General features: G+C 50.0%; 1 protein-coding gene across 4 annotated transcripts in view; it reads right to left on the bottom strand.

Moving 5' to 3' along the window:
* DLG3 (discs large MAGUK scaffold protein 3) overlaps positions 1-27,190 on the bottom strand; it is a 53,431-nt gene extending 26,241 nt beyond the window's left edge. Inside the window, exons 1-9 of one of the 4 annotated variants that reach the window (XM_081042355.1) lie at positions 20,398-27,190; positions 17,204-17,254; positions 16,677-16,801; positions 16,187-16,356; positions 15,779-15,915; positions 15,297-15,441; positions 14,546-14,705; positions 12,782-12,938; positions 12,257-12,359 (exon numbers count right to left, since the gene is read on the bottom strand). In XM_081042355.1, coding sequence (XP_080898481.1) covers positions 12,257-12,359; positions 12,782-12,938; positions 14,546-14,705; positions 15,297-15,441; positions 15,779-15,915; positions 16,187-16,356; positions 16,677-16,801; positions 17,204-17,254; positions 20,398-20,754 — 1,405 coding nt within the window. In that variant the 5' untranslated portion in view covers positions 20,755-27,190. The other 3 variants (XM_081042356.1, XM_081042357.1, XM_081042358.1) reach the window with 3 other exon arrangements.
* Positions 27,191-27,864: the final 674 nt, after the last annotated feature.

Genomic DNA, 27,864 nt, shown 5'->3' on the forward strand with positions numbered 1-27,864 from the left:
AATATAACAGAACCTATTCTACTACCACAGACAATGGCTTCAAAGGCCTGACATAGTATGGGGGCAACTGAGGATAGAAGAAACAAGAATCCCTAAATATGTTGGATCTACAAAGAGATACTTTTACATCTGCTTGGATGTAGAGTGAGAAAGGACCAAAGACAACTTCTGAGTGTGTTTTTTTCCTGAAAGACCAGGAAAAGGCGGGATAATATTTGCCATAATAGAGAATGGCCGTCATGTCCTCAAAACAACTTATCTCTTCTGCAGACTAAATACTGTTAACTTCCTTAATCATTCTTCACCTAACATGGCTTCCAGACCCTCCACTGCTGCTCCCTTTTAAAATCTAGTACCCGGCATTTGCGGTGATGTCACTTCCTTCACAAAAGTATAAGCTCCTTGATGTGGTTTTTGTTTCCTTCTCAAAGTTTAGCATGGCAATCTGCACCCCTGTTGAGTCAACAAACTTTTATTGAGTGTGTTAACTGGATCTTGCTGTAAAGATTCGGCAGGACAACCCTGGGCACTGTAATTCTCAAGTTCTGGCTCCTCAGGAAACAACATAAGAGAAAAGAACACAAAACTTTCTCCCTCTACCCACCCCAAAAATGCTAAAAACTGACCGACAGAAAACCACAAACCACTTCTGCAAAACACTGCCATGTCACCGGTTTCAAGATCTACTTAATAGGCTCATAAAGCGTCTAAAGGGCCTGAAACGACACTGTTCACTACTAAGAACTGGACATCTGCCCTCTAAGACTTGGCTCTCAAATCCATCTACCTTCCTCATGACAGAAAAATTGTCTCCTCAGAATAAAAAGCAACATTTGTCATTAATTTAGAAAAGCTGACAAGGTACTCCGTTTCCCAGCCGATAGAAACTTTCTTTGGTTCTATTTGACTATGGGTAGGAATACGGTGTAGAGACAGAAAACAAATGGCAGCAACAAAGGGGACTTATTCTGTGTGGAGTGTAGATTACCAATGATTTGAATCAAGATACAAAAGGGAAACGCTACAAAATAAAATAAAAGCCATGCCTATCAAATTCAGAAATGACAACGAAGCTGGGGAGACAACTGAATGACAGACTTCAGACGCAGACTGTGACAGGTAGGAACAATGGGAAGACACAAATAAAAATAAAGTAAAAAAGAGAAATGTAATTTCCTGACCTTGAGTGCCCACACAAATACTGAGTAGGAAAGACAGGCCTGAATAATAGCACGTGTCTTTCTTGGCTATGAACTCAAAAGAAGTCAATAGCTGCCCAAAGGCTCATTTGTTCTTCCGGAAGTGCAGGTGTTCCAATCTCAAAGTCATACAGCCCTCATTTGCCGTTGCTGACCCACCCTGAGCTCAGAGTAATCACCCATTGTGAAAATGCACGGGACTCTGGTAGAAATGAAGTGACAACCTCACTCTGGTAGAAATGAAGTGACAACCTCATGAGAGAGCCACGGATTTTGATGAGTATGAATTGTGTTTAAAACCTTTGCAGTGCAAACCCTCAGGATGTGTCTGAATTACAACATCTGTCCGAACAGTGTAGCTCACATTTTCAAAAGTAATGGACGGAGCTAAAAGCACAAAATCCACGGAGAAAAGAAGGCCCCTGCCACACTGATGTGGACATATGTAGATGAACCACCAAACAGCACATTTCTAGGAATCACAAACTTGTCTCTATAAAAAGAATCTGAAGCCTATTACCTGGGTGAGTTTCTAATTACAGGGCCCACTATTTAAAGAATCTGACACCTCTAAAACTGGACAATTCCTCAAGTCCCTTCGAATTTTGACATAATTATGATTTTATGGCCAAATCAATGAGGGCCATAAGGAATCAAACCTAGGACTAGTCTAATTTAAGTGTTTAATATGATCTAGAAGAGGGAAATCTTCACACCTGCAAATAATCCTAAATTTTGGGGTGAAAAAATACCAAATCAATGGGCATAAATTGTAAAAAGAAATGTTTTCTTAAGTCCATCTGAGAGGGCAGAAGAGTGGCAAATTTTTAGAACAACGGCCTTGGAACTCTGACTAACCCAGGACAGAAACCTCAGTATCATTGTTCTGGTCCCTGCACTGTCACAATGTGCTCCCTCAGCCACACACACACACACACACACACACACACACACACAGCACCGTGATCCTGGGAATGAAACAGAAAGCACGACATGCAACATCTACGCATCATAAGAGTCCAGTTTACCCCAATTGACTGGATGTTCTGTCCCCCAAGAGCTTAGCGAGGATGCACGAAGAACTACTGGGGAAAGTACTAGAGCGTACAAAGGTTTCAGAACATTCAGCCACCTGGTCTGAGTAGAATGAAAAATGCTTTGATCTCACATCAAGCTAAGAAAAAGTTAGCCACAGGACTTGCCATTGGTCCTTCTCACCCATTCCAGATCAGCTAACAGACCAATCAAAGCTTCAAATAGGGCCTTTTCTCCATTTCAAAGGAACTTCATACAGCATAGTCACGTGCAGGCTTCACAGAGCCTTTAGCTCCTGTAACCCATAAGCCAAAGTATATAAGAACCACTCCAAGACAAACACCTCCCCCAGAAAACAGGAGAATGAAGTCACAATCGAACCTTCCCCTGAGTAGTGGGTACTCTCGTTCACAACGACCGGTTCCACTTAACAGAGATGCTGCAATATAGTGAATGAAACACAACACCTGAAGACTAAGCTTGCCAACTCGAGTTAATGGAACTAATTTCTAGGTTCTACCACATTGACTGAAAGTCTCGATTCGAATGGTCTTTACAGTAATCAGTCCAACAGGATCACCAATTCTCTGACAGTCTTTATTGGGGTATCAACCGAATCTCTTTGGGGTAGTTGCTGTGAAAGGAACCCAGAAGATGGGACCTAGAGAAAGACTCATTATTTGTCAAAACATCTATGGTCATTTTTCAGTCACTGATAATCCCAGAGTAAAATATTACAGAACAGAAAAAGAAACCCAAAATCCAAATCGTGTGTGCGCATGCGCAAGGGTATATGTATGTGTGTGTGTGTGTGTAATAAAGGTAGGGAAATGATGGATTATTTAATAAGTGGTACTGAGGCAATTCATTCAACATTTGGAGCAAAAATAAGGTAGTATCTACGTTGCATCATAAATAAGCTTCAAGCAGGTTAAGGTTTTAAATGCAAAAACAAAAACATTAAATAACTAGAATAAAACAAAGGTGGGTATTTATTTGCTCTCAGGGCAGGGAAGGCCCTTCCAAACCTAAGGGCAGAGGCAAAATATGCAAAAGAAGACACTGATAGATTTGACTACATAAAAACATACAACATCTGTACGTCAAAATAAAATAAAGCAAAAAAGCAAACTACAAACTGGGAAAAATCTTTACAATGTATATGACAAAGAATTAATATTCTAACTACATTAAAGCTTTTACCCATCAGTAAGAACTTATGAGCATATCCCAACAGGGACATAGGGAAAGGCAGGAAGAAGCAATTCACACACACACAGAAAAGACCAATGAGAGAAACACACACACACACATATACAAATGTTCAATTCGATTATTAACCAAAGAAATACCAATTAAATAATACCATTTTTTACCTATCGAATTCGCAGAGATTTAAAAAAAATAATACTCCATGTTAGCAAGGATCTCATACTGTTGGTGGAGGTGGAGACCAATTTAGCAAAATATATCAAAAGTCTTAAAAACAGGTTCATCCTCTTTGGCCCAATAATTCCACTCCAAGGAATTCATTCTGAGGAACAATCACCGATTCAAAAAAAAAAAAAAAAAGCCTCATACAAGGATAGCCATCAAAGTGTTATTTATAAGATAAAAAAACTGGAAATACCTAAATGCTCACCAATAAGGGAACAGTCACATGAATTATGGGCACACATGTGATGGAATAGTATTTCCCTCTAAACTTTTACACAGTGGTTATTTCTGGAAGTGATTACAGGTGATCGAACTCTTTTTCTTTGTATTTTTCTATATTTTCCAATTTTCTACAAATCTAAATGTAATACTTTTATATCCAGGGAAAAATAAATATAACTTGAGGGAGGTGGGGAGGCAAAATGAACAGGACAGGCCCAAGGACAAAGCCAGGCCACACATGTACTAGAAACTCCCCTCCACACTGCTCCTGGCTCATTCACCATGTTCCCCCGGGATCGAGGATTCAACCAGTTACAGACAAATCCACTTAAACGTATTATCACTATTGTCACCTGGCCATCTTCTCCAAGACTGGCCCAAAGAAGCTGAAATCTGCACATACCACCTCTACCATATTTTCCTGACCTACCAGTCCAGTAACCCTGTCCACCAAGGCAACCTGGCCAATCTGACATGACTTATCCGACCTTGGTGAATCAATACTGCTTCCTGTGCTCACCACTTCCTTTTCCAAGCATTTAGGAAAAACTCTTGATCATCTAGTCTGGAACTTAACCCCCGATCGGCAAAATCTCTTTATCCTTTTCGAAAATTTTAAGGACATGGATCCAGCTCCATAATGTACATATTTATACAAAGTATGTGAATCTTCTTCTCTGGGTCGATTCAAATTTTTTATCAATCAATTTCATCAAGTGGAAAAATCCCCAAATCTCTAGGGCCTTTGCTTTTTTAAGATATCTAAATTCAGTGAAAAGTAAACCAAGGTCCACTTCAAGTGGATGAAAGCGTTATCACAGGAAAGAAGAGGGGAAGACAAGACACTTATTAAAAGAAGACTGTTATTAGCTGAAGACTGTGATTCAATAACAGTCTAGGTACAAATAGAAACCTGTAAAGTAAATTCACAACTCACTTCCACTTATCTAACACAGAATTTGAGTTAGAGGACAGATCATTTTGCACAGTCCCCTCATTTCATAGATCAGAAAATTAAGGCCCAAAGAGGTACTAATATAAGATCATTCACCCACTTAAGGGTAGTAAGCACAAGACAACTGCCATAAGGTGGACGGACACACACGGACGGACGGACGGGCGCGCACACACACACACACACACACACACACACACACACTTTTCTTAAGAGGAAAGGGAGCAAAAACAGTATTTTTGAAATTTCTGTGACAATAAGCCCAAATTATTCTACTTCTCTTATTTCTCTACTTAAAAACAATAAAACTATCACTCTGTTGTGGAACAGAAGTCTAATTCTTTAAACAAAGCAACAGTGTAAACTCAGGGTCAAGATTTCAACAAGCAACACGTTAAATTAAAAAGAAATCCTAAAAAGCTATAACCACAAAAGAACGAATTCTTTCTCGTTGCCATATGTTATTCTAATCACTCTACCCCATCAGAAGAGCCAATGTTTTACAGACACCAGAGCTCCTAGGATTTTGCCTCCAACCATCTAACAAGGACAAGAAAGCACCTGTCCAGGTAGGTTCAGAATGCTTTGCCAACTCGAGCTACCATGTCCTTGGGCTACATGGAAGACAGAAAAGCCGGGGGCGTGCACGTATATGAAGTTTGGCCCCAGGAGGCGAAACTGGAAAGAAGGCTAACATTTTTTTTTCTTTTAAGTTTGAAAAACAGGGTGGGCGTAAAAAGGGTGTAGCCGCTTTGGGGAAAAGTCTGGCAGTTCCTAAAAAAATGTTAAGATACCTTAACGTTAAGGTACCGCAGCAATTCCACTCCTAGGTACATATCCCCCAAAGAACTGCAAACAGGAGCAGACCAAATCGTGCCCGTGAATGTCCACAGCAGCAGTACTCACAATAGTCAAAAGTGGTGGAAACAATCCAAAAGTCTGCCGACTGAAGAGTGGATACACAAAATATGCTCTACCCAGAGGACGGAATACGACTCAGCCTTAAACAGGAATGGAGTGCCAACACACACTACCACATGGATGGACGTTAAGAACATCGCACTACAGGAAAGAAGCCCCACACAAAAGACCACACAGCGTATGATTCCATTTATCCGAACCAGGCAGGAAAGGTAACTTTATAGAAACAGAAAGTAGATTAGTGGTTGCCTGGTGCTACGGGAGGGGAGGAGTTGGGGGGAACAGGGAGTGACCACCAATGGGACAGGGCTTCTTTTTAGGGTGAGAAAACTGTTCTAAAATTCATTGTGGGGACAGCTACACCACTCTGAACATTCTAAAAACCACTGAATTGTACACTTTACATGAGTGAATTATAAAGTATGTGAATAAGCTGTTGAAAAAAAAAAAGGTGAGCCCTGCCATTTTTATCAGGTCAGCATTCCTAGCTGAAGTTATCTACTGCCAATCCTTAAACCCCTCCAGCACACGGTGATAAGAGTGAAAGTTATTCCCTTATCCTCTTGGTCCCCTCTAATCACCTGAGTAATAACACAGTGGCCTACTCTGCTCTCAAGTCAGAATGGAAACCGTGGGAATTGAATCAGGGGAGGGAATGACAAACAAGCACGTGAGAAGATGTTCAGCATCACTGATCATCAGGGAACTACCGATGAAAACACAAGGCGAGATCACCTCACAGCCACCAGGATGGCTAGACTCAAAAAGACTGGCATTAACCAGGGCTGGCGAGGGTGTGGAGAAACCGGAACCCTCACACTGCTGGTGGGAATGTGGAATTGGGCGGCACTGTGGAGAACAGCCTGGCCAGTCCTCAAAAGGTTCAATACAGGGTCGCCATGACCCAGTAGGTACATATACCCAAGAAGAATGAAAGCAAAGTCCACGCAAGCACGTACATACAGATGTTCAAAGCAGCACTATTCAGAATAGCCCCAAAGTGGAAACCACCCAAACACCCATCAACTGATGAATGGATAGACAAAATGTGGTGTATGCATATAACAGAATATGATTCAGCCATAAAAAGAATGAAGTACTGATATACGCTACACACAGATGAACCTGACACTATCGTAAGTGACAGTCGCCAGTCACAAAGACCATATACTATACAAGATGTTCAGAAGAGGCAAATTCAGAGACAGGAAGTAGATTAGTGGTCACCTGATGCTGAGGGGGTGGGGGATGGCAGCTAAAGGCTTCACAGTTCCTTTCTGGGATGGTGAAAATGTTCTAATATTGACTGACAGTGATGGGTGCACAACTCTGAACATTCTAAACAGCCCTGAATCGCACCCTTAATGAGCGAATTGTAAGGTCATAAAAATGAATGACAAATACAACTGCACTTCCCTTGAAGAAATGAGAAACGCCTACTTACTGCATGAATATTAAGCCTGCACACACCTTTGCTACTACCTAAGTCTAGCAAACCAACTCCCATTGTTTGGGGCTCCTCCTGGGGTTCCCCCACAGTATTACACGGTGGGAGTGTTCCTAAGTCCACTGTCCTTTTGCAGGAGGGGGGTCTCCCTCCCTCCAGGTGCCTCTCTACCCGCCAGCTTGCTTCCTCCTTTGGTGCAGGAGTTTGTGGCCGGCAAGCGTAAAAAGCTGACATTTGGGAGTAGGTTTTACTCTTTACTAACAGCTTCTGGCACCAGCAGAATCTCAGTCAGAGCAGTAGCTTTTGCTGTGCCCACACATAGCTGGGTGGAGAGAGGGGGCTCACAACCTCTCTGCTGTGGAAGTTCTCAGGTAATCGGACTATAAATTTTGATTCTGCCTCTTACTGTGTGACCCTGAGCAAGTCACTCAACCTCTCTGACCTTCATTTTTCCTCACCTGTAAAATGGGGATAATACTGCCTCTCCCACAGGGATATTAATGCTGGAGATTAATGCTTACAAAGTCATCTGGAACACAGAGATATGCACTAATTCAACTCAACGAAGCCCGCACCATGCCCTGGACTGGATACTGGGGACAGAAGGATGACTAAAACACGACCTGCCTTCCAGTTGTTCAGTATGGAAACTCTGTTACCAGGAATCCGTTTTCTTCCTTCTCTACATTAGCCTTCTTTTAGGATGGCAACAGGCAGTTCAGGACTTTGATTCCTGGCCTTGATAAACTTCCACCTGTTCTCTCCCTCTCCCTCTCCCTCCTCTCCCTCCTCTCCCTCCTCTCCCTCTCCCTCTCCCTCTCCCTCTCCCTCTCCCTCTCCCTCCTCTCCCTCCTCTCCCTCCTCTCCCTCCTCTCCCTCCTCTCCCTCTCCCTCTCCCTCTCCCTCTCCCTCCTCTCCCTCCTCTCCCTCTCCCTCTCCCTCTCCCTCTCCCTCCTCTCCCTCCTCTCCCTCCTCTCCCTCTCCCTCTCCCTCTCCCTCTCCCTCCTCTCCCTCCTCTCCCTCCTCTCCCTCTCCCTCTCCCTCTCCCTCTCTCTCTCTCTCTGGTGAAACGCTCACTCTCTTATTCCCTATACTCCCAGTCTGCCTGGATTTACATTCCGGTTGAGAAGACTGGTCACAGAGGATCAGTTCCCAGCTTAGCTACCCTTAGTGACCAATTTCTGGCTCACCTCCTGATCTGGGGTTCAGGTTCTACTCTATAAACGCAAGGGCTTTCCAGAAAAACACTAGCTCATAGCTCAGTTTAGAAGCAGAGGCTGACACAAAGTGGGAGGGGGGGAAACGTAGGAGATAGTTTCTAAATCAAAATGTTGTAACTTGAAGCCCATCCTTCCCTTGGTGGAGCAATTCCACAAGTCACAGAAAAATCTTTTTCATTTTAGAATAAATTGGAAAAGCGCCTTCGCCAAAAGCCAGTTGTTTAAAATTTCAATTTGAATGTTAAGCAGGATTATACATGCCCAAGAACACCATGCTATTTTTAGCTAATAGGTAGGATTGCTGTGTCCACAACAGTTTGGAGCAATCAGGAGTGAAACTATTAAACAGCATCTCTCACTAAGATACCTTTATCACTTAGTACTTCTATTTTAATATTTTCCAAAGCTTCATCATAAAAATACTTGCAAAGCACCCACGCTAGGCACACTACAGAGTTCAAATAGACAGACAGAGTTCCTCCCTTCATTATTGGGTTGAACCCACGTTAAGCAAACCAGACCTATGTAAGAAACTCAAGGCTACAGCATTTCCACCAAGCTGCCACACAGCCCCGAAGTGCCCAGGGGAGAGACAGAGGGAAGCAACCATCCTCCACCTCTCACCCTCCAGTGCCTGCAGCCTGTCTGTGTAGTAAAAGGACAGGGGTAATGGAAATGTTCTAAAATTGACTGTGACGATAGATGCACAACTGTGAACACGCTAAAAGCCAGCGAGCTATACACCTAAATGGGTGAATTGTATGCTACGTGAATTACACGTCAATTAAGCTGTGAAAAAGGGGAGAGGAGCTGCAGTTGTTCTGATTGTTCTAAGCAGTCAAAGCTACCTTTTAAAGCCCTCCCGCTGAAGGGTGCTTAGCTAAAGGCTGCCTGCTTTGGCAATGGTGTCTTGGTGGCCACCATGGAGATCGCTCTCATCTTCCCCTGCACACACACCTTGCTTTCCCTAGTCTGTCTTCTGTGATTTCCGCAGCTCCTTTCCTGCCGCTCCTCCTCTAACTCGGTCTTAGGTGGCTCATGTATTCCCGAGCACAGTTGGTCCTGACTGGTGGACCTCAGGATGAAAGTGACTGCTGACCCTCGGCAACTTTCCCTTCATGAGCTGAGGCCAGTCATGTCTATGCTCTCCGGCTCACAGTCCCAGTTTGCAGTGAGGGGTTGGACTACAGGGTCCTTCCCAGCTCCCACATTCTATGTGGGAAAAATGCAAATGATGAACACTTACTTGGCCAACAACACGCAGTCTCTGCCATTGTAGCCCAAAGACACATATTTGGATCATTCACTTTGCAAATGCCCACGTCATGTAATCTCCCAGAGAACAGTATTTAATTTGTTTATAAAATGATTGACATGGAGTTACTATTTTTAAAAAGTATCACTTTATCAAAGAAAATTCAGTGCCCAACACAGAATGCTTGACTGTACCTCTTGTCTTGATCTGTCTCCAAGGGTCCATTTTCGAATGGAAAAAAAAAAAAGCTTTGTGCATGTTGGGGCCCTGTCGCATTTACCAAACCAAAGAAGACTGGGGTGCCGAGCCTTATCAGCAGTAGTTCAACTACATCCTAAGAAGCAAAGTTTTGTTTAGCAAGTGGTAGAGAGACCTAGCATAAGACATACATTAGAAACTCTCAGAAAGGCACCCAGACAGCAGTGAATCCCTTTATCAGAGAAAGATGTAGTCACCAGTTTGCAACATCCTACCACCAAATTCACCGTATTATTTCCACGTGTCCAACATCAGAGAGCAAAACCGAAAGAAACACATCAATTTCTCCTACAGACATACACACAAATATGCAAGAGAAACCATTTTCTCTGCAGAACCTACATTGTCAAAGTTATGGACACGAAATGGATAAACACTGGTTGCTAATAAAAATCAGATGGTTAGCTCTACACTGAGAAGAAAACCACACACAGAAATCATAAAAACAATAACCCTAAGGTGTGTTTCTTGTCTTTAAGCTGAACACCAAACATGGAGAGAAATGACTCCAAGTGTCCATTTGCATCCCTCTTTCCCATTACCTCACACCAGCAAGCTCTCCTGGTAGTTACCTCCCTACAGTTCTGTCCCGATCAAAACAGCCCAGAGCAGAAGGTGGCAGGCCCCTCTCTTCTTTCCCTTCAGGCTCTCGGCTTGAGGTACTGAACCAGAGTGGGGGGAGGGCGGAAAGGACAAAGGTAGGCGCTTTCGATCCCTTACGGCCTTGCGACAGGGCTCCCAGCCTCTCGCTTCCTCATCACGGAACCAGAGCACCTGTCCGGGAGAGGTCCCTTCCTCCCCCTTGGTAACCCGCCCCCGGGACCTAGGTGTCCAAGGAGCCCCGGCGCTGCAGCCCTCAGGGACAAAGGCCCGGCTAACAAAGAGGAGGGGGAGGCGACATAAGTCGTTGCAAACAAAAACGGGGGTGGGGGGGGCCTGAGAACGCCAAGCCCATCTCCGGTGTTCCCCGAGACAGCCAGGTTTGGTGGAGTCCTGGGTGTGGGGGAGGGGCGCTGTCGAAAATTCCTCAGAAGTTAGGGATTAGGGAGCTGCTGGGGAGAGCCTGAGCCCTGGGGAGAGAAGAGGGCAGAGCTGGTGGGTAGGGAGAGGTGATGGCAAAGAGGTGCCGAAGGCAGGATGGCCCAGTGGAGGCTGAGCGGGCGCTCCCCAGGTCCGGGAGGGACCCCCAGGCAGGGCTCCCGAGCTGCGTCCCCGGGGGCTGGGGACCAGCGGCCAAAGGCCTCGAGGGAGAGCGCAGAGTGGGGGGCCCAGTATTGAGAAAGAGAGAGTCTGAGAACAGAACCGTAGAGAGGTTCGGGCGGACTTGGGGGGGCCTGAGCCCAGTCCGCCCCACCTCACCTGGCGCCGGTTCCGAGTCCAGGTCTCGTGCTGAGAAAGAGCCCGCTCCCGCCGCCCCTCCGTCCCGCGCGGGAGACCACGGACACAAAGCGGGGCGCGCGGGAGGAGGGAGGAGGGAGGAGGGGGATGGGGAAGGCAGGGAGGAGGAGGAGACGCTCGAGGCGCGCGAGGGGGGAAGGAGGGGCGCCCGCCGCCTGGGTCAGGGGGCGGGGCGTGTGGCTGGAGGCAGCGCTCGGCCCGCCAATGGCCACCCCGCCGGCCGGCTGGCTGGGGCGCGCCGGCCCGCAGCTCACCTCGGCACCTGGGCCTCGGCTGGCCCCAGCCAATCAAACGCCTTCATTTGCATAACAGGCCCCGCCCACTCGGCCCAGCCCGGCGACTGCTCTCAGAGAACACAAAGAAGGCCCCCCGTAGGGGGAGGGGGTTCCACTCCCGATTCCCTATCCCGAGGGCTTGGCATCACCTTTGCAGCGCGTTTATGGGTCTTTCATGGTCACCCACATGTGGGGAGAAAAAGGGGGGGGTCATAGAGCTTTGGCCCAAGATCTCTTAAGAGGTCGGATCTCTTCTCCCTGAGGTCCTTCTACTCCAGGTACCCTCCTCCTGTTCCAGGGCACACAGTTCCTTGTCTTCGCCTCTGAGCCCTCCGCCCGCTTCCTCCCCCTCCCCTTTTTCCAGCCGCTCCAGACTCGGTGCTTCCCCCCTCCAACCCCCGCAGGCTGCTGCCCACTACTGGTCTTCTGCTGCAGTGCAGGCCTGATGGGCCGGCTCTGAGCACAGCCGGAGATGCTTAGCTCCTGCCCAGGAGGAAACAGAGCAAGCAAGAGGTTGCCGCACTGGGGTAGAAGGCACCTAGTCAAGTGGCTTTGACACCTGTGATGGCGAAACGCCAACACCTGGTGTAAGCCTAAACTCCCCTAATCATCGTGTCCCAACCCCGTCTCCTACCTTCGGGTCTGTACTGGGCCACGATGGTGACGGACTGGCCAGCCCGTTTCAGAGCAGCTGCAGCCTGCTCATGAGTTGCATTCCTCAGGTTGACGCCATTCACCTGTTTAAAAACAGGAGCCATGAGCCACCCCAAAAGCCAGAAATGGGGTCCTCTGTCGTAGCACTTTGGAGCTGGACATGGTAGCCCATCCATAAGCCTACGGGGATGCCTTTCTCCATGTCCCATCCTTGCCCCTAAGACGAGACCTAAAGGATGTGACATCTCTAGTGTAACAATTATCTTTATGGGGTCAAATGCCAACCAGAGTTAAGATGCAAGAGACATTTATTTCCTCCTCAAGGAAAAGTCTCGTTTTGGTCCCTGGCCCTCACTGAGGACATCTATAAAGAAAGTAGAAGTTCTCTCCAGCTTTTAGCCCTTCCCCCACCTCAAGAAGCATTTCTTGGAGAAAGCAAGGTCTCCCCTTCTCCCTTTTAGACTGGCACAGCTCCCATCCTCCCACCTCGTCTTTGTCTCCTCACCGATAAGATCCGGTCTCCCCTGCGCAGCTCCCCACTCAGGTCAGCTGGGCCTCCTGCCAGGATGAAGGAGACAAAAATGCCTTCTCCATCCTCTCCTCCCACAATGTTGAAGCCCAGGCCTGTGGAGCCTTTGTGCAGGATGATCTTGCGGGGCTCTCTGGTGGGAAAGGATTGGAAGGGTCAGGACAAGGTCGATATTAACTGTTGTCCCTATGGCGGCCGGCCTGAAACAAGTCCCGTATCACTGTAGAAGGACTTGGGTCCCTACGTATGATACCCTGTTCCTCCCTTTCTCTCCTGGAACCTGCTTGGCTGCTGTTTTCTGCCAGGTGCCAAGTTTCAGTTCCTCTTCCCTCCCTTATTCCTGAGGGCTTGGACTCACCTCCCCAGGAGACAGTCCCCTACTCTCTCAGGTCAACAAACCCCTACCCTGGGCTCTGGAGACCATATCTCAGAGCTCACTCACTGGCGATCTTCTCGCCCACATTCTCCTATCCTACCAAGCTGTGGGAATGGACCCTGGGCCACAGAAGGGGAACCGGTTAGGAGCGGTAGCGTCATCCCGGTCTTGCTTGCACTTGCCATCCACAAAACGTGCACACTCACTTCCACATGCTCCTCTGCCATCTCAACATTCCACCCCCCAACCTCCCCTCCGACCTCCCTCAACAACAGATACAGTCACCTGCTACCACTCTGTACCCTTGCTAGGTGATGTAGGGGACAGAGATAAAGAACTCCCGGGTCCCCAAAAGGGGCTGAGGGGCCCATCTGAAGAAAGGGAACAAACACATGAAAACTTGGACTACAATTAACCACGTCTGAGAAATCCCTCCGTAAATGGTCAGTGTCACCAGGTGAGGGCAACAGCCTCTCGGTATATCCAAACATCCCCAGTCCCAGCACACTTTCGGGGCCCCCCACCTTCACTTCAAGCATCTTTCATCAAAAGAGCCCCAAGTCCAACACTCCTCCTTCCTCGCTCCAGGTCTGGGACATGAGGCTCCCTCCCGGAGTCTCGATGCTTTTGCTCGAAGCCCTCCTTTCCTCCTACCTGGCATCCCCTCCAGGCCGCAGGGAACGGAGCGGCCAGGCCCACCTCTGCGAAGCCCTCCTCCAGGCCGAGGCTGAGGCCGAGCCCAGGCCCAGGGTCAAGCTGGAGCCTGAGAATTTGTGTGTCTTCTCCATGGCTCCAGTGGCTCTCTCCCCGTCTGCCTACCCTTCCGTCTGCCTACCCTTCCGGCCCCACTGCAGCCAGCCCAGCAGCCTACCAGGCCCCACCCCACAGCAAACCTGTCCCCCGGAACCCCGGCCGGCCCGACCAGTTCCACAGCAGCCACGCCAGAGTGGGGCGGAGCAGGTGCCCTACCACCAGCCTCCCCCGTGCAGCCAACCCCACTGGCTGAACGGCTTTCTTCTCTAATTTGGAACGATTGCCATGGAGGGGGCTGCAAGTGGCTCGAGGCAGGAATCCTGGCAGCCTCCACCTCTCAGCCCCTCAGTGTTCCACCCCACCCCTTCTCTGCACTTTCCCATCAGGGTCACACACTTGGCGCTCCCCCTGATGGTGGAACTTGTCCCTGCACTCATCTCCATCTGTCCCTAGGACCCCAAGGGCTGAGGGAGGGCCTCAGAGCCCACAGTCAGGGGCATGAGGACCCTATCCTCTTCTTTACCGTATGGCAAGCGCTCGGCCTGTGGCCAGCCAGCCATGGATTCCTCTCCTCCCCACCCCTAGGTAGGATGGAGGGGCAGGGGTCTTACCTGGTGAAGTCCTCCTCGGCCAGCATGTGCCTGGGGATGGGAGAGTAGCGGGCAGGGGGCACCTGAGGAGGAGCAGGGTAACTGACCTTGCTCTCCACAGCCCCGAGATAACCCAGGCTGGAATTATGGCTTATGTGGTTGTCAGCCAAGGCAGTAAAAGCTGCAAGGCAAACAGGAGGAGAAAATTTCAGAGAGCAGTCCACGTACGTCCCCTCCCCCCTCCCAAGGACTGTCCCTCACATCCCACCTCAGATGCAAAAGAGCCCACGGGGTGCTGATTGCTCAGGCCTCTTGTCCCCCCCCCCCAAGGTTCTTCCTCCACAGCCCCTTTGTGAATCCCGGGCAGGCGGGGGCACTCCTGTGACTCTTAGAAAGAGCTGAAGCCAAGGCAGTCTACAAAGGGAGGCATGGCTAGAGGTGTAACTAATAATAACCCCTCACATCTCTGTAGCCTGATACAGTTTTCCAAGGGCTTTCTCGTCCGTCCGTGATACCATTTGATCCTTGCAGCAGGCCCGCGAGGAAGGCAGCACATACACCATTATCTCCTTTTTGCCAAAGAGGAAACTAAGGACAGGGGCCAGGGACTTGTCCAAGGGCACCAGCTAGAAGGGACAGAGCTCGGTGGGGCCTCAGTCCTCCGGAGCCACAGTCTGTGCTGTGTCTCTACCTTACCAAGGGGGATGCACTTCTTCCCCCAGGAAGCAGGCGCATGGCCGTCAGGCAGGGCACAGGGTAGGCGGGTACGTACTGCTGGCGTAGTCAGGGGGTGCGTACATGTCGTTGAGATGAAGGCTGCCCGGCTTGGCCACCTTCAGATAGACCATGTCAGAGGTGTTCTTCAGAGACGCCACGGCTTCCTCGTGCCTCACGTCCTGCAGATTGGTGTTGTTGACCTGGAAGAGGAGAGGCCTGGGGCTGGCGCCTGGCAGAAGGAAGGGCTGTCTCGGCCCCCGGGAGGTGCCCTTTCAGTGAAATTCAGCAGCCTCTCACAGAGGCCTAGTATGCTACTGCTGTGAGGAGCAGGGAAGCCTGAGGTGGGGGTGGGGTGGGTCAGGGACTCGCAGCCATGAAAAGAACCAGGGCCTTGGCATCTGGGTACCCCGACTGCCATAATGCTCTGGAAATTCCCCATGCTGCCTAGTCCCTGAGTGAGGTTCGGGTGGATAAGAAGCCGCTGGTGCTCCCCGTCCCTGCCTGACCCTTTGGGCATCCCTGTGAAGACTGTCTCACCGCCAGCAGCCGGTCCCCGATCTGTAGGCGGCCATCCTTCTGAGCAGCACCCCCGTCGATGATCTTGGTGATGTAGATGCTGTTGTCCCCTGGGATGTGCTGGTTGCCAATGCCCCCAGCAATGCTGAAACCCAGGCCTGGGTGGGGACCAGTGGAGAGCAGCAGAGGGGCACAGGAGAAGTGATAGTGCTAGGTCAATCTTAAACCCAACTCCCTGCCCACAGCCAACCCACTGCCCCATGGGAGTTCCCCCCAGGGATCCCAAACACCAGGCTGCCATCCCAAAGTCAAGAATGAAGGCCGTGAGCTGGACCAGGCAGTCAGGCAAGGACTGCGGCCGTTCCCTTCCATTGCCTACAGGCCAACCAGGGGCCTCCAGCCAGAGCACAGGGAACCCAGACAACGTACCTTTGGGCCCTTTGAGCAGGTTGACTTCCATGATGGTCTCGGGTGGGGGCTGTCGCCGCCGCACCACCAACCGCACCACAGGGCCCGCCTCCTTCAGCGCCTCCACAGCCCGGCTGTGCACCACCTCTGACACGTCCACCTCATTCACCCGAAGCACGCAGTCATTCACCCTGTGGGGGAAGCCCAGAGGCATGCCGGCTGCCCTGCCACCCCTCCACCCTTCCGCCATGCTCCCCCTCCCTCCCTCCCTCCCTCCTCCTTCCATCCTCCTCCCTTTGCCTCCTCCTCCTTCCCTCCCTTCTCCTCTCTCTCCCTCCTCATCCCTCTTCCTCCTCCTCTCTCCCTCCTCCCTCCCTCCCTCCCTCCCTCCCTCCCTCCCTCCCTCCCTCCTTCCATGACTGAATGGAAGGGTCATCCTGCCAGTCACCCCCCCTTCCCTCATGGCCGCCCTGCCCCTGCTGCACCCCGCCCTGCTCCCAGGCCACCTCACCCCAGCCTCCCATCCATGGCAGCTGCCCCACCAGGAATGATCTTGGTAATGAAGATGCCAGGGTCATCAGGGACGTGGGGGTTGTCAATGCCACCTGCGATACTGAAGCCCAGGCCGGAATTGCCCTGCAGAAACGGGTGGAGGGGCACAGTCCGCTCATCCAGAGAGCACAGGGGAGGCTTCGGGGCGCCCCACTGCCCCTGCCCCTCAGAAGGGGCCACATCAGGCAGGCCGGCCGGGGCACATTTATCAGAAACCTGCTGGCTTCCCAGCCAATGCTGACCATTCTGGCGCAGAGGCCTCAGCAAAGCCATCCCCTCCCCAATTCCCCAGGCCTCAGTGAGCAAGGTCAATTAATATTTGTTATAGTCGCTTGATTGATTGAGGCAGTGATGTGGCCTCTGAGGGCTGCTGTTTCCCCATGTTCTCAATGCACCCCCCCCCTGAGTCTTAGAGGTTCAGGGCGCTCCCCTCTCTTGGCTCAGCCCCTCCCCTCCCCTTTCATCCTGTCCCACTGGCTGACTCACCCGCTCAAGAACTATCTCCTCGTACTTGAACATGCCGTCACTGCCATTGACCTGGGGAAAGACACAAGCAGCTCCCTAAGTGCCTCCTGTCCTCCTGGCCATCTGACCACGGTCAGCCTGCTCTTCCCCAACTCCCACAGACTAGGAGAACTCAAATGGACCCCAGAACACCTCTCGGCCACAGATGGGGACAAGGTGACCCCTAGGAGGCCATCCTCTCCCCTTGCTTCGAGCCATATCACTCCAAAACCCAACTGCTCGTTTCGCTCACATCAGTTGTCTGAGACTGAGCCAGCCAGTGGAGCACTCATAGAGAGGCTGGGCTCCAGGGCCTTGGGGTTGACTAGGAGGGGTGCAGGGATGGCCTGAGGGAGATGGCACAAATAGAACATGGCGGGAAAGCCACACCACACCCAGCATCCACGTGGGCACCCACGACCTGGACAGGGACTGGCTCCCCTTCTGAACCACAGACTCCCACCATGTCAGAGTAAGAAAGACAGCAGACACCATCTTGTCCAACCTCTCTTGCGATACATGGTGACACTGAGGCCAAGAGAGGACACAGGTTGTGCTAAGGGCACACTTGGAGTTACTGGCAGAGCAGGGGCTAGACCCTAGATCTCCAGGTGCTCTTTTGATTAAAGCAAGCTGCCAAGGCTACTGATGTTTGGCCACCCATCCCCTTCCCCAGCAGAGCTCCTGGGCAAAAGGCAAGCTTCCCCCTTCAGAATACCTCATGAACCCTCATTCTACATCTCCTTATGTGTCCCCACAAGCCCAATTCTTCATATGGTCAGAAGGAGTCAAAGACCTAATCCATTTTCTACCAAGGGGCATTTGATCTTGAACCCTCCATGTTTCCCAGTGGAAAGGGCCAGGGTAGGATCTGGTTGGCTAGGTGTCAGAGGCCAAGCCAGGGGTGGGACAGGAGCAGAGTGGACAAGACTCCCCACGAGGGAGGAGCTGATGCCCGTGGACTGACGGGCAGCAGAGTCCATGGTCTTCAACACCTAGTAGCCATGGGAGGAGATGCAAGGGAAGGGGTCAGAACACAGGGTTAGTCCGACCAGCCCACAGAGGTGGCCTCCCAGACAAGATATACTTGTGGCCATTGTCATACTACTGGACAGACAAGTAGCACCTGCTCCCTGACTCCCACTCTCATCATCCCCGCGAATGGAGAAGCCCTCTTGCCTCTCTCCCCAGGTAACCTGGCACCCATCCTGCATCTTTCTCTGGCTGAGTTGCCCCTTTCCTGACCCCTGGTCTCCTTTGAGGAGCAGAGCTGGGAATCCAGGATGAGAGCTCCTGCAAAGGTCCTGCTCTGCTTTCCTCCTCCCACACAGCTTTGGCTTCCAGAAGCACAAAGGTGAAGAGGGGGAGAGGGCTGGCTAGTCATGCCTCCACCTTTCCTGGGTCTGGTCACGGAACTTTATGCCGTGCAGCCCTAGGAGTTGGGAGGAGGACTCCAGCTGCAGCCCCACTCTGGTCCCAGATCCCAGGAGGAAGAACTGATGACTCTTCAGAGTCCCCAAACCGACACAGCTGCCTGAAATACCATGTGAAAGAAACACAGGCAAAAGGACACTCATGCAGCTCTTGCATGCATCTGGGGTACCATGTGTGCCCACATGTGATAAGCCATGCTTCAAGCCCAGTACCACTGACATCCAGAGGACCCAGCTGCCACTGGTCCACCCTCCCACTGCCCCCCTCAGGGACCCTGCTCCCAGGACCAGGCGCCATCCAGGGACCATCCCTGGCAGACAAACGTTGGCCAACTGGTCCAGCCTTGGAACTGTCACTCATCTCTCAGTTGAGCAGGACAAGCATGAGAGAGTGTTTGCAAGGGTAGTACCCCATGCTAGAGAGGAAAAGGAGACACGGGGACTTGCTGCAGAGGGCAAGGGGCCAAGGCAAGGGACACGGGACGCAGTCAGTGTAGAGAGACAGAAGACCAGAACCCAGGACCTCTCTCTGCAGGAAGTCCTCACCTTTGCTCTGAATGAGAGCACATCCTATCCCCAGAGGAGGACAGAGGCAGCCAGAATGGTCACCAGCTTGGGGCCATCAGCACCTGCCCTCCTTGTCTCCCCCTACCCTGGGTGCTGCAGAGCTGAATAACCAGACAGGCCCTCCGCCATGCGTGCCAGGGACCTGGCTCTGCCGGCCCAGCCTCCATTTTGCTGCTTCTCCCACAGATGCTTCTTCCATTTTCTAAGCTGGCAGTTTAGGCTGGGAGTGGAAGCCAGAGTTGTGCCCAGCACCCAGGGGTTCCCAAGCTGTGCCAAGTCAGGCCTGGGGGGGCCAAGCTCTTCCACATCTGGGGGGACCCAAGGGGCACATGCCCCACTGGGGCCAGTCCCTGCACCAGGGCACCATGCCTGCTCTGGAGCGAGGAAGCTGGTTTCAGCACCCCCCCCCCAGCACACACACACTTCAGAGCTGCTTGGACAAAAGAGTCCGTCCTCAGCCTCTCAGCCTTGCTTGGGACGTGTCTCTCTCCTTCTCCCCCTCCCCTCTGTTGCCTGTCAAGCGCCTCTAACCAGGGACACCACACACACACACACACACACACAGGCACAGGCACATGCTCATACACATACATGGAGCCCCACACACAGGCACACAGAAACACCTCCACCTTCAGAGACACGGCCTCACACGTCCATGTGCCCATTCACACACAAAGGGAGTGGGACGGAGAGGGACTCCTGGCAGGGAGAGAGGACGCTCAGGGAGCCTGGCACATGGGCTCCACATAGATTCAAAGGAGCACCACTGCCTTCCTCCACACACCTCAATGCACACGTCCCCCTACGCAGAACACCGTGCCCCCTCCTCCCCTGCCGTGGAGACACACCACACACAGCCCCCGCAGAACCTCCCGCCCCCTGCCAGACACAGAGACACTGCTAAACCCCCACACTGAGACAAACCCAATTCCCCCGCACAGGAAAATGTGCCCCTCCGCCATACCTTCACCCCCTGACACACACAGCTCCTCCCAATCCCCTCCAAATGGAGACCCCCAAACAGACACACACAAGGAAGCTCACATTTCCCACCGCCTCTCCTGGTCCGGCTTGCAGCCCCAGGAAGCCCTACTGCACCCCAGGCCTCTCGGCGCCCACTCCCCAGCCCCTTGGGGTTGCCCCAACGACCCCTCCCCCAGCTCCGCTGATCCATACCTGCTCATACCAGTCTCGGTTGGTACAGGTGCACTCTGGCCACCAACTGGGGCCGCTGCCGTTGAGTTTGGGGGTGCTCTTGCCCGGGACTGGCTTAGGGGGCACTGGCCCCACATCGCGGCCGGTGGGGATGAGCTTGGCCTTGGTGCGAGGGGTAGGGGTGGCCCCCGCCTGCGAGGGCAGGGTCTGCGAGCTGTAGCCCCCATAAACTGTGCTGGCTCCATTGCCTCCACCTGGCCCGTAGGGGTCGGGCACCTGCCAGTCCCCGTAGCCGGGAGGCTCCAGGCGCCGCAGGGCGGCCAGGCGGGTCACCTCGTAGCACTCGGGGCACTTACAGCAGTGCTGGTGCTTGTGCATAGCACTGCCCCCCGCGGCCCGGACCCCCCAGCCCACGCCGCTTTCCACGCCGCCGCCGCCGCCGCCGCCGGGCTCCCGGGCACACTCACACTGCTCGGACCAGGAAGGGGGGGGGACCCGTGGGGGCGCCCGGGCGGACCGGGGCCTGGGGCCGGGCGGGCGTCCTGGGGCCTCTGCCCCAACGCTGCCCCGCACCCACGGCTCCCCCTCCAGCACTGGCGGCTCCGTGTCGCCCGTAATGGCTTCTGGGCCGAGGCCCAGCGGCAAACAAGAAGCGGGAGTCTGGGCAGAGGATGGGTGCTGCGAGGACCGCTGCTGCACTGGTCCCCAGGATGGATCTGAGTGGAGTCAAGAGCATCTCTCCCTGGCTCCCGTCTCAGTTGATTCCAGCCAATCAGCGTGCAGAGTCGGGCAGCGGCAGCGGCAGCGGTAGGAATGCTAAACAGCGGCTCCTTAAAGGAACAGGGGCAGTGGATCCCCAGGCTCAGCCCCAACCCCCCAGATGGCTGAGATACCGCTGACCCTAGGGCGGGGGCATGGGACTTGGGCCACGCATGAACTCAGTCCCCAATCTCGTGTACTCATATCCCCAATTTCAGCGCATCCTCCGCCCACTCCACCCCACCCCACTTCCCAGAGGGAGTTGCAGGGGGACGCTCAGTGGGTCCCCGGGCGTGCTCTGAGCTGGGGCCACCAGAAGTACAGATTTGAGGCAGCACAACGGGCGAAGGGACGTTGGGGAAGTGCTCTCTCCTAACAGGGGATAAGGGAAGAGGGCGGCTTAGGAGGCTGCTCTCCTGTTGGGGCCCCCTCCTCAGGACTATTGTTCTCTCAACCTCTAGGCCCTGAAATGCTGGCAGCCTCCCACTTTGACCTGCTTCCATCACCAGTGAAGGACTTAAGCCTAGGACCAGAAGGAAGGAAAGCTCTAGGCTCTTTCCCTGGCCCACAGACTCCTGTCTCCCCCCAGCCCCACTTCCACACAGTGAGGTTGAAGGAAAGCACTTCAGGATGCCAAGAGGAAAGAGAGACCAGGGCAGGAGGCAAAAGGCAGGAAGAGGTCTGAAGTAAGAGGAACCATTCCCGGGGTCTGCAGAAGAACTTGGGAATAGTTGCCCAAGGACATCCCCTTAGCTGCTCCTGGCTCAGCCTGTTGGGGGATGGAAGGAAGATGGCATGCTGGGAGGATTCTATCTTTTTGCTCTTCTTTTTTTTTCAACTACAGTTGACATACAATATTATATTGGTTTCAGATGTACAGCATAGTGGTTAGACATTTATATAATCTATGAAGTGATCCCCCCGATTAGTACCCACCTGGCACCATACATACTTATTACAACATCATTGACTGCATTCCCTATGCTGTACTTTATGTCCCCGTGACTACTTTGTAACTACCAATTTGTACTTCTTAATCCCTTCACCTTTTCCACCCAGCCCCCCAACTCCCTCCCATCTGGTAACCATCAGTTTCCTCTGTGTTTCTGAGTTTTGCTGTCCTTGTTTTGTCATCAGCTACCAATTATTGAGTCTTTACAAAGTCCTAAATGCTTTGCATGCAGACAAAAACCCTACCAAGGTGCCACTATTATTACCCTATTTTTACCAATGAGAAATCCGGGCTCAGAGCTGTTAACACAGCTAGGTACCACAGCAGGAGGTGACAGAATCAGGATGCAAATCCTGGCCATTTGCCTCCATTGCCTCCAGGCTCTGAACCACTTCAGTACAACAGAACTCAGATCTCACTTCAGTTCAACAATCATTGCACACCTACTCTGTGCAAGACCTTGACCTAGGTCCTAGGGATACAGAAATTCATTCTTAATTCAACAAATATTCATTGAGCACCTGTTATGTGCCAGACACTGTTCTAGGATTTGGGGATATTGCAGAAAACAGAACAAAATACAACAAATCCCTGCCCTTGGGGAGCTTACATTCTAGTGAGAGAACACAGACAAAACTGAGCACAATAAATAAATGAATCACACAATATATATGATGAGAAGAGCTGCGGAAAAAAAGAAAAAATAGAGTCAACAAGTGGTAAATGTCTTGATATATTTGCTCTATCGATCGACCTACACTTCTTTCTGAACCATTCAAATGTAAGTTCCAGATTTCATTTCACTTCTCTAAATACTTCAGCATGCATCTTGTTGGAATGAAGACATTCTCCTACATAACCCCAATATTATTATGACATCAAAGAAAATAAGCAATATTTCATATCACCTAATATCATCTAATATCCAGTTCTATATTCAAATTTCCCCCACCTTGCCTTTTATATTTTTTAACATCACAAACTAATCAAGAGTCTCATATTACATCTGTGTCTTTAGCCACTTTTAATCTAAGCAGCCTCAATTTAAAAAAAAAATACTTTTTATTTAAAAATAATTATAGATTTACAAGGAAGTTGCATAGATAGTACAGAGAGGGCCTGTATACCCTTCACCCAGCTTCCCTCAATGATTGCATCTCCCATAATTATCGTACAATGTCAAAATCAGGAAATTGACATCGGTTCGATGTGTGTATAGTACTATGCCATTTTACCACATATGGAGATTTCTGTAACAATCATCGCAATCAAGATACAGACCCATTTTATCACCACCAAGATCTACTTGTGTCATTTTATCAGGTTGAGGAAAGAAGAAACCTTACCTCCCTTTAAGTCTCCTTCCTCTGTCCCATTTGTAGTATGATTGTCTTCAATGGTGTTATACTTATTGCTTCAACCATCAAACATAATTTACACAGCTCAAGAGGAAAAGGAAAGTCTATGTGCTTACGTTTTAATTCATTCTATTATTTCTTCTCTCCTGATGTTCTAAGATGTCTACTTTGATAGCTCCTTTCTGTTTTGAAAACTGCTTTTAACCGTTTTTTTAGGGTGGGTCTGCTGGCAATATATTCTCTTAGCTTTCCTTTGTTTGAGGATATCTTGATTTCCCTCTCATTTCCAAAGGCTATATTCACTAGATATAGCATTCAAGGTTGGCAGTTCTTTTCTTTCAACACTTGAAATATATTGTGTCACTTCCTTCTGGCCTCCATGGTTTCCGATGAGAAATCCACTGATATTTGAATTGTTTTTACCCCTGTAGGTAAGGTGTTGTTTCTTTCTTGCTGCTTTCAAGATTTTCTGTTTGTCTTGTTTTCAAACGTTTGATTGTAATGTGTCTTGGCATGGATTTCTTTGAAATTATCCTATTTGGGATAATTTCAGTTTCTTGAATCTGTAGGTTTATGTTTTTTGCCAAATTAGGGAAATTTTCAGCCATTGTTTCTTGAGGACTTTTTCATCCCCACCCTCTTTCTCTTCTCCTCGGACTCGGATGACACAAATGTTAGGTCTTTTGTTATAGTCCCACATGTCTGAGGCTCTGTTTTATTTTCGTTTGTTTGTTTGCTTTTTAAGTCTATTTTCCCACTATTCAGATTGGGTAATTTCTAATGTTCTATTTTCAAGTTCTCTGATTCTTTCCTCTGTCATCTTCCACCCTGCTGGTGAGTCCATCCACTGAGTTTTTTAGTTCGGTTATTGCATTCATCTGTTCTAAAATTTCTATTTGATTCTTCATGATATCTCCTATTTCTTTGCTAAGACTTCCTATTTTTTTTCCCATTTGTTTCAACCTTGTGTGTAACTGCTCACTGAAGCATTTTCTTTTTAACATTGACCACTTTAGAATCCTTTTCAGACACTGAAAGCTCTCTGCCATCTTGGTGTCTGCATCTGTTGATTATTTCTCATTCAAGTTGAGAGTCTCCTGGTTCCTCGTATGATGAGTGATTTTTTTATTGCATCCTAGACATTTTTGGCTATTATATTATAAGACTCTGGAACTGATTTAAATCTTTGTTTTTGGTAGACTTCTTCTGACACTGTAGCCATCAGTGGAAGGGCCACTGCCAGATAGGGATAGAACTTCAAGTTCTCCCCTCCCCGTCAGTTGATACCTCAAATGGGGGCTCTTCCTTACTGCTGGGCAGGGTGGGAGTTCCAGCTCTCCACCGGCACCTCCCTGGCCGGGAGAGGTTGAGGTGCCTCCTTCCTGATCCCCAGGTGACTTCCACTGACCATGGGTGGGGGCCAGGGTGATAAAGGAGTAGGGGAGGGAGGGGAGGAGGGAGAGGGCAGGGGCAAAAGTCCTGACTCTTCACTAGGCCTCCTCTGGCACTCTGACACCACCCAGTGGGGAGGGGAGGCCTTGTTACTACTCTGTGGGGATGGAAGCCCAGGCTCCCTATTAGACCTTCTCTGACACCAGCCCAGACAACATGGGGGAGCCTGATGAAAGTCTGAATTTCTACTTGGTGTGTGTAGGGCTGCAGTTTTTTCTGTGATGTTTGGTTGCAGCAGAGTGGTTATTATCTAACAGTTTTCTCTCTGGCTACCCTGTCCATTTCCTGGTCTTTTGGCTAGAGAGAGCAGGCCTTTATTGAGGCTTTTTTTGGTTGGTGCCCACAGAATTTCTAGGCTGCTCACTTTTCTGGAACCCAGTCTGGGACATAGGAGACAACAAGAAAATGCAAGGAATTCACCACCGTGAGTTCAGGTCACTGGAGTTCCTAGTCAGTCTGCTGTTTTCTTTTACTTTTTAAAAATTTTTATTGGGAATATTGGGGAACAGTGTGTTTCTCCAGGGCCCATCAGCTCCAAGTTGTTGTCCTTCAATCTAGTTGTGGAGGGCGCAGCTCAGCTGCAAGTCCAGTTGCCATTTTCAATCTTTAGTTGCAGGGGGCGCAAGCCCACCATCCCATGTGGGAAGTGAACCGGCAACCTTGTTTGTGAGAGCTCACACTCTAAAAAACTAAGCCATCTGGCCACCCCCATTTTCTCTTTCTTTCAGAGTCTTATCTCTCTCTCTCTCTCTCTCTCTCTCTCTCTCTCTCTCTCTCTCTCTAATTAATGACATTGACCCTTTGAAAAGTACAAGTCAGTTGTTTTGTAGAATATCCTACATTCTGAATTTGTCTGTTTTTTTCCCCCTCATGGTGTCATTTATCTCGTTCTTCTTACCCTGTATTTACTGTAAACTGGAAATCAGAATAGAGGCGACCTCAAATATGTTTATCAGGGTAGGCCTCACTGAAGTGACATTTGAGCAAAGTCTTCAGGGAGGTGAGGAAGTGAGCCATGCAGAAGAGTACACCCAGCCGAGGAACAGCCAGTGCAAAGGTCCTGGGTAAGGGGTGTACTTGGCTTGTTCAAGGAAGAGCAAGGAGGACCAAGTGGCTGGAACAGAGTGAGGGAGGGGGAGAGTATTAGGAGATGAGATCAGAGATTTCATAGGGGACCAGATTGTGTAGGGCCTGTAGGCTGTTGTAAGGATTTTGGCTTTACTCTGAAAGAGATGGGGAGCCATTGGAGGGTTTTGTGAAGAGAGCTGACATGATCTGACTTGGGTTTAGCAGGATGGCTCTGGCATCTATGTGGAGAATAGGCCACAGAGGACAAGAGTAGAAACAGTGAGAGCACACAGGACGTTACTGCAGTGACCCAGATGACAGGTGATGGTGGTTTGGACCATGATCATAGCACTGGAGGTCATAAGAAGTGGTTGGATTCTGGATGTATTTTGAAGGGAAAGTCAATGGTATTTGATGAAGAACTGGACATGAGGTGTGGTTCCAAGGTCTTCTGGTCAGAGCAACTGGAAAGATGAAATTGCCATCAAGTGAGATGAGAACAGCTTTGGGAGGGGTCACTTTGTTGGAAATGATTGGGTGTTCAGGTTTGGATATGCTGATTTTGAGATGTCTGTTAGATATCTAACAGGTGGAGATAAATAGTAAACAGATGCTGCTATCGAGGTGCTCAGAGTTAGAGAAATGGAAATATGGAAGCAAATTATTACAATAGCTGTTAAAAGTGCTACTCAGAGGGGTGCATAGAAAAACAAGTTATCAACTCTACTTGTGGGGTGAGGACGGAAAAGTTTTGACTAGGTGTTCGTTAGGTAGAGAAAAGAGAGCAGTGTCATTTTCTACATTCCTAGACCCTGACATACAGTGGTTGCTCAATCAGACCCAACTTAGTCACTAGTTGTGTGACCCTAAATGTTGTTTTACTTCTCTGAGCGTCAGTTTCTTTATCTGTGAGATGGAAATAATCATAGCGTTTTTATGAGGATTAAATGTAAAACATTTAACACATTACCTGGCATACAGCGGGTTAGGGTTTGTTATTATTGTTGAATGAACAAATAAATGAATATCTCCCTTCATGACCAAGTTTAGGCTAGGCTGGTAAGCCAGGAGCTTAAAGTCTCTTATATGCTCAGCAGTTTGTCAGTATGGAGTGCTAGACTCTTTTCCTACATACTGAAAATGGCTCAGGAAAAAAGCCCCCTATATATAGCTTGGGCCCTCTTCACTGGTCTGATTGAGTTGAATAAGTATTGCTAAACCTGGTGTGAATGGAAAGGGTCAAACTGCCCTCCCCACACCCCATCCCCATTGACTAGTTGGTTCTCTCTCTCTCTCTCTCTCTCTCTCTCTCTCTCTCTCTCTCTCTCTCTCTCCTTTCTCTCTCTCTCTCTCATCTTTTCATTTTTAATGAATCTGAGTAAAACCCCCTGAAATTCACAGTGAGCTTCTTCCCATTCCACTGGACTGGGTTGGCTTTGACAATACTGAGATGCTTTGACACTTGGAAACTGCTCCCAACAGCTAGAGCCTGAGGTTCCAGGGAGACTGGCGCCCCCTACAGATCGAAAGCAGACCCACGCCCCGGCAGGCGACTGTGGTTGCTAGGCAACCGGGAGGCCTGCTCAGACTGAGGCTACCCTAGGAGTACCAGAAGGGATTTGGGAGGAGGGCAGAGACCACTTCTCATCCCATCCACGGGCTCTCCGGCGCCCTCAGTGAATTGATGGTGTTGGGGCAATGAGGCTGCTATCTGATAATCTGGGCTCATTCTTGAAAGTAGAGCTTCATTGGGTGAGTCCAGTGTTTGTATGTGGAGAAACAATCACCCTTGCCCCAAAGCCATCTGGTTTCACTTGGAAGCCGGAGACCAGGGTCGCTTCCGGTTTGCAAGTAGGGGACATTGCTGTGGGTGTACATCCTTTGTCAATGGGAATTCTA

The sequence above is a fragment of the Rhinolophus hipposideros genome (genome assembly GCF_964194185.1).
Source record: "Rhinolophus hipposideros genome assembly, chromosome: X".
Classification (NCBI taxonomy): Eukaryota; Metazoa; Chordata; class Mammalia; order Chiroptera; family Rhinolophidae; genus Rhinolophus; species Rhinolophus hipposideros.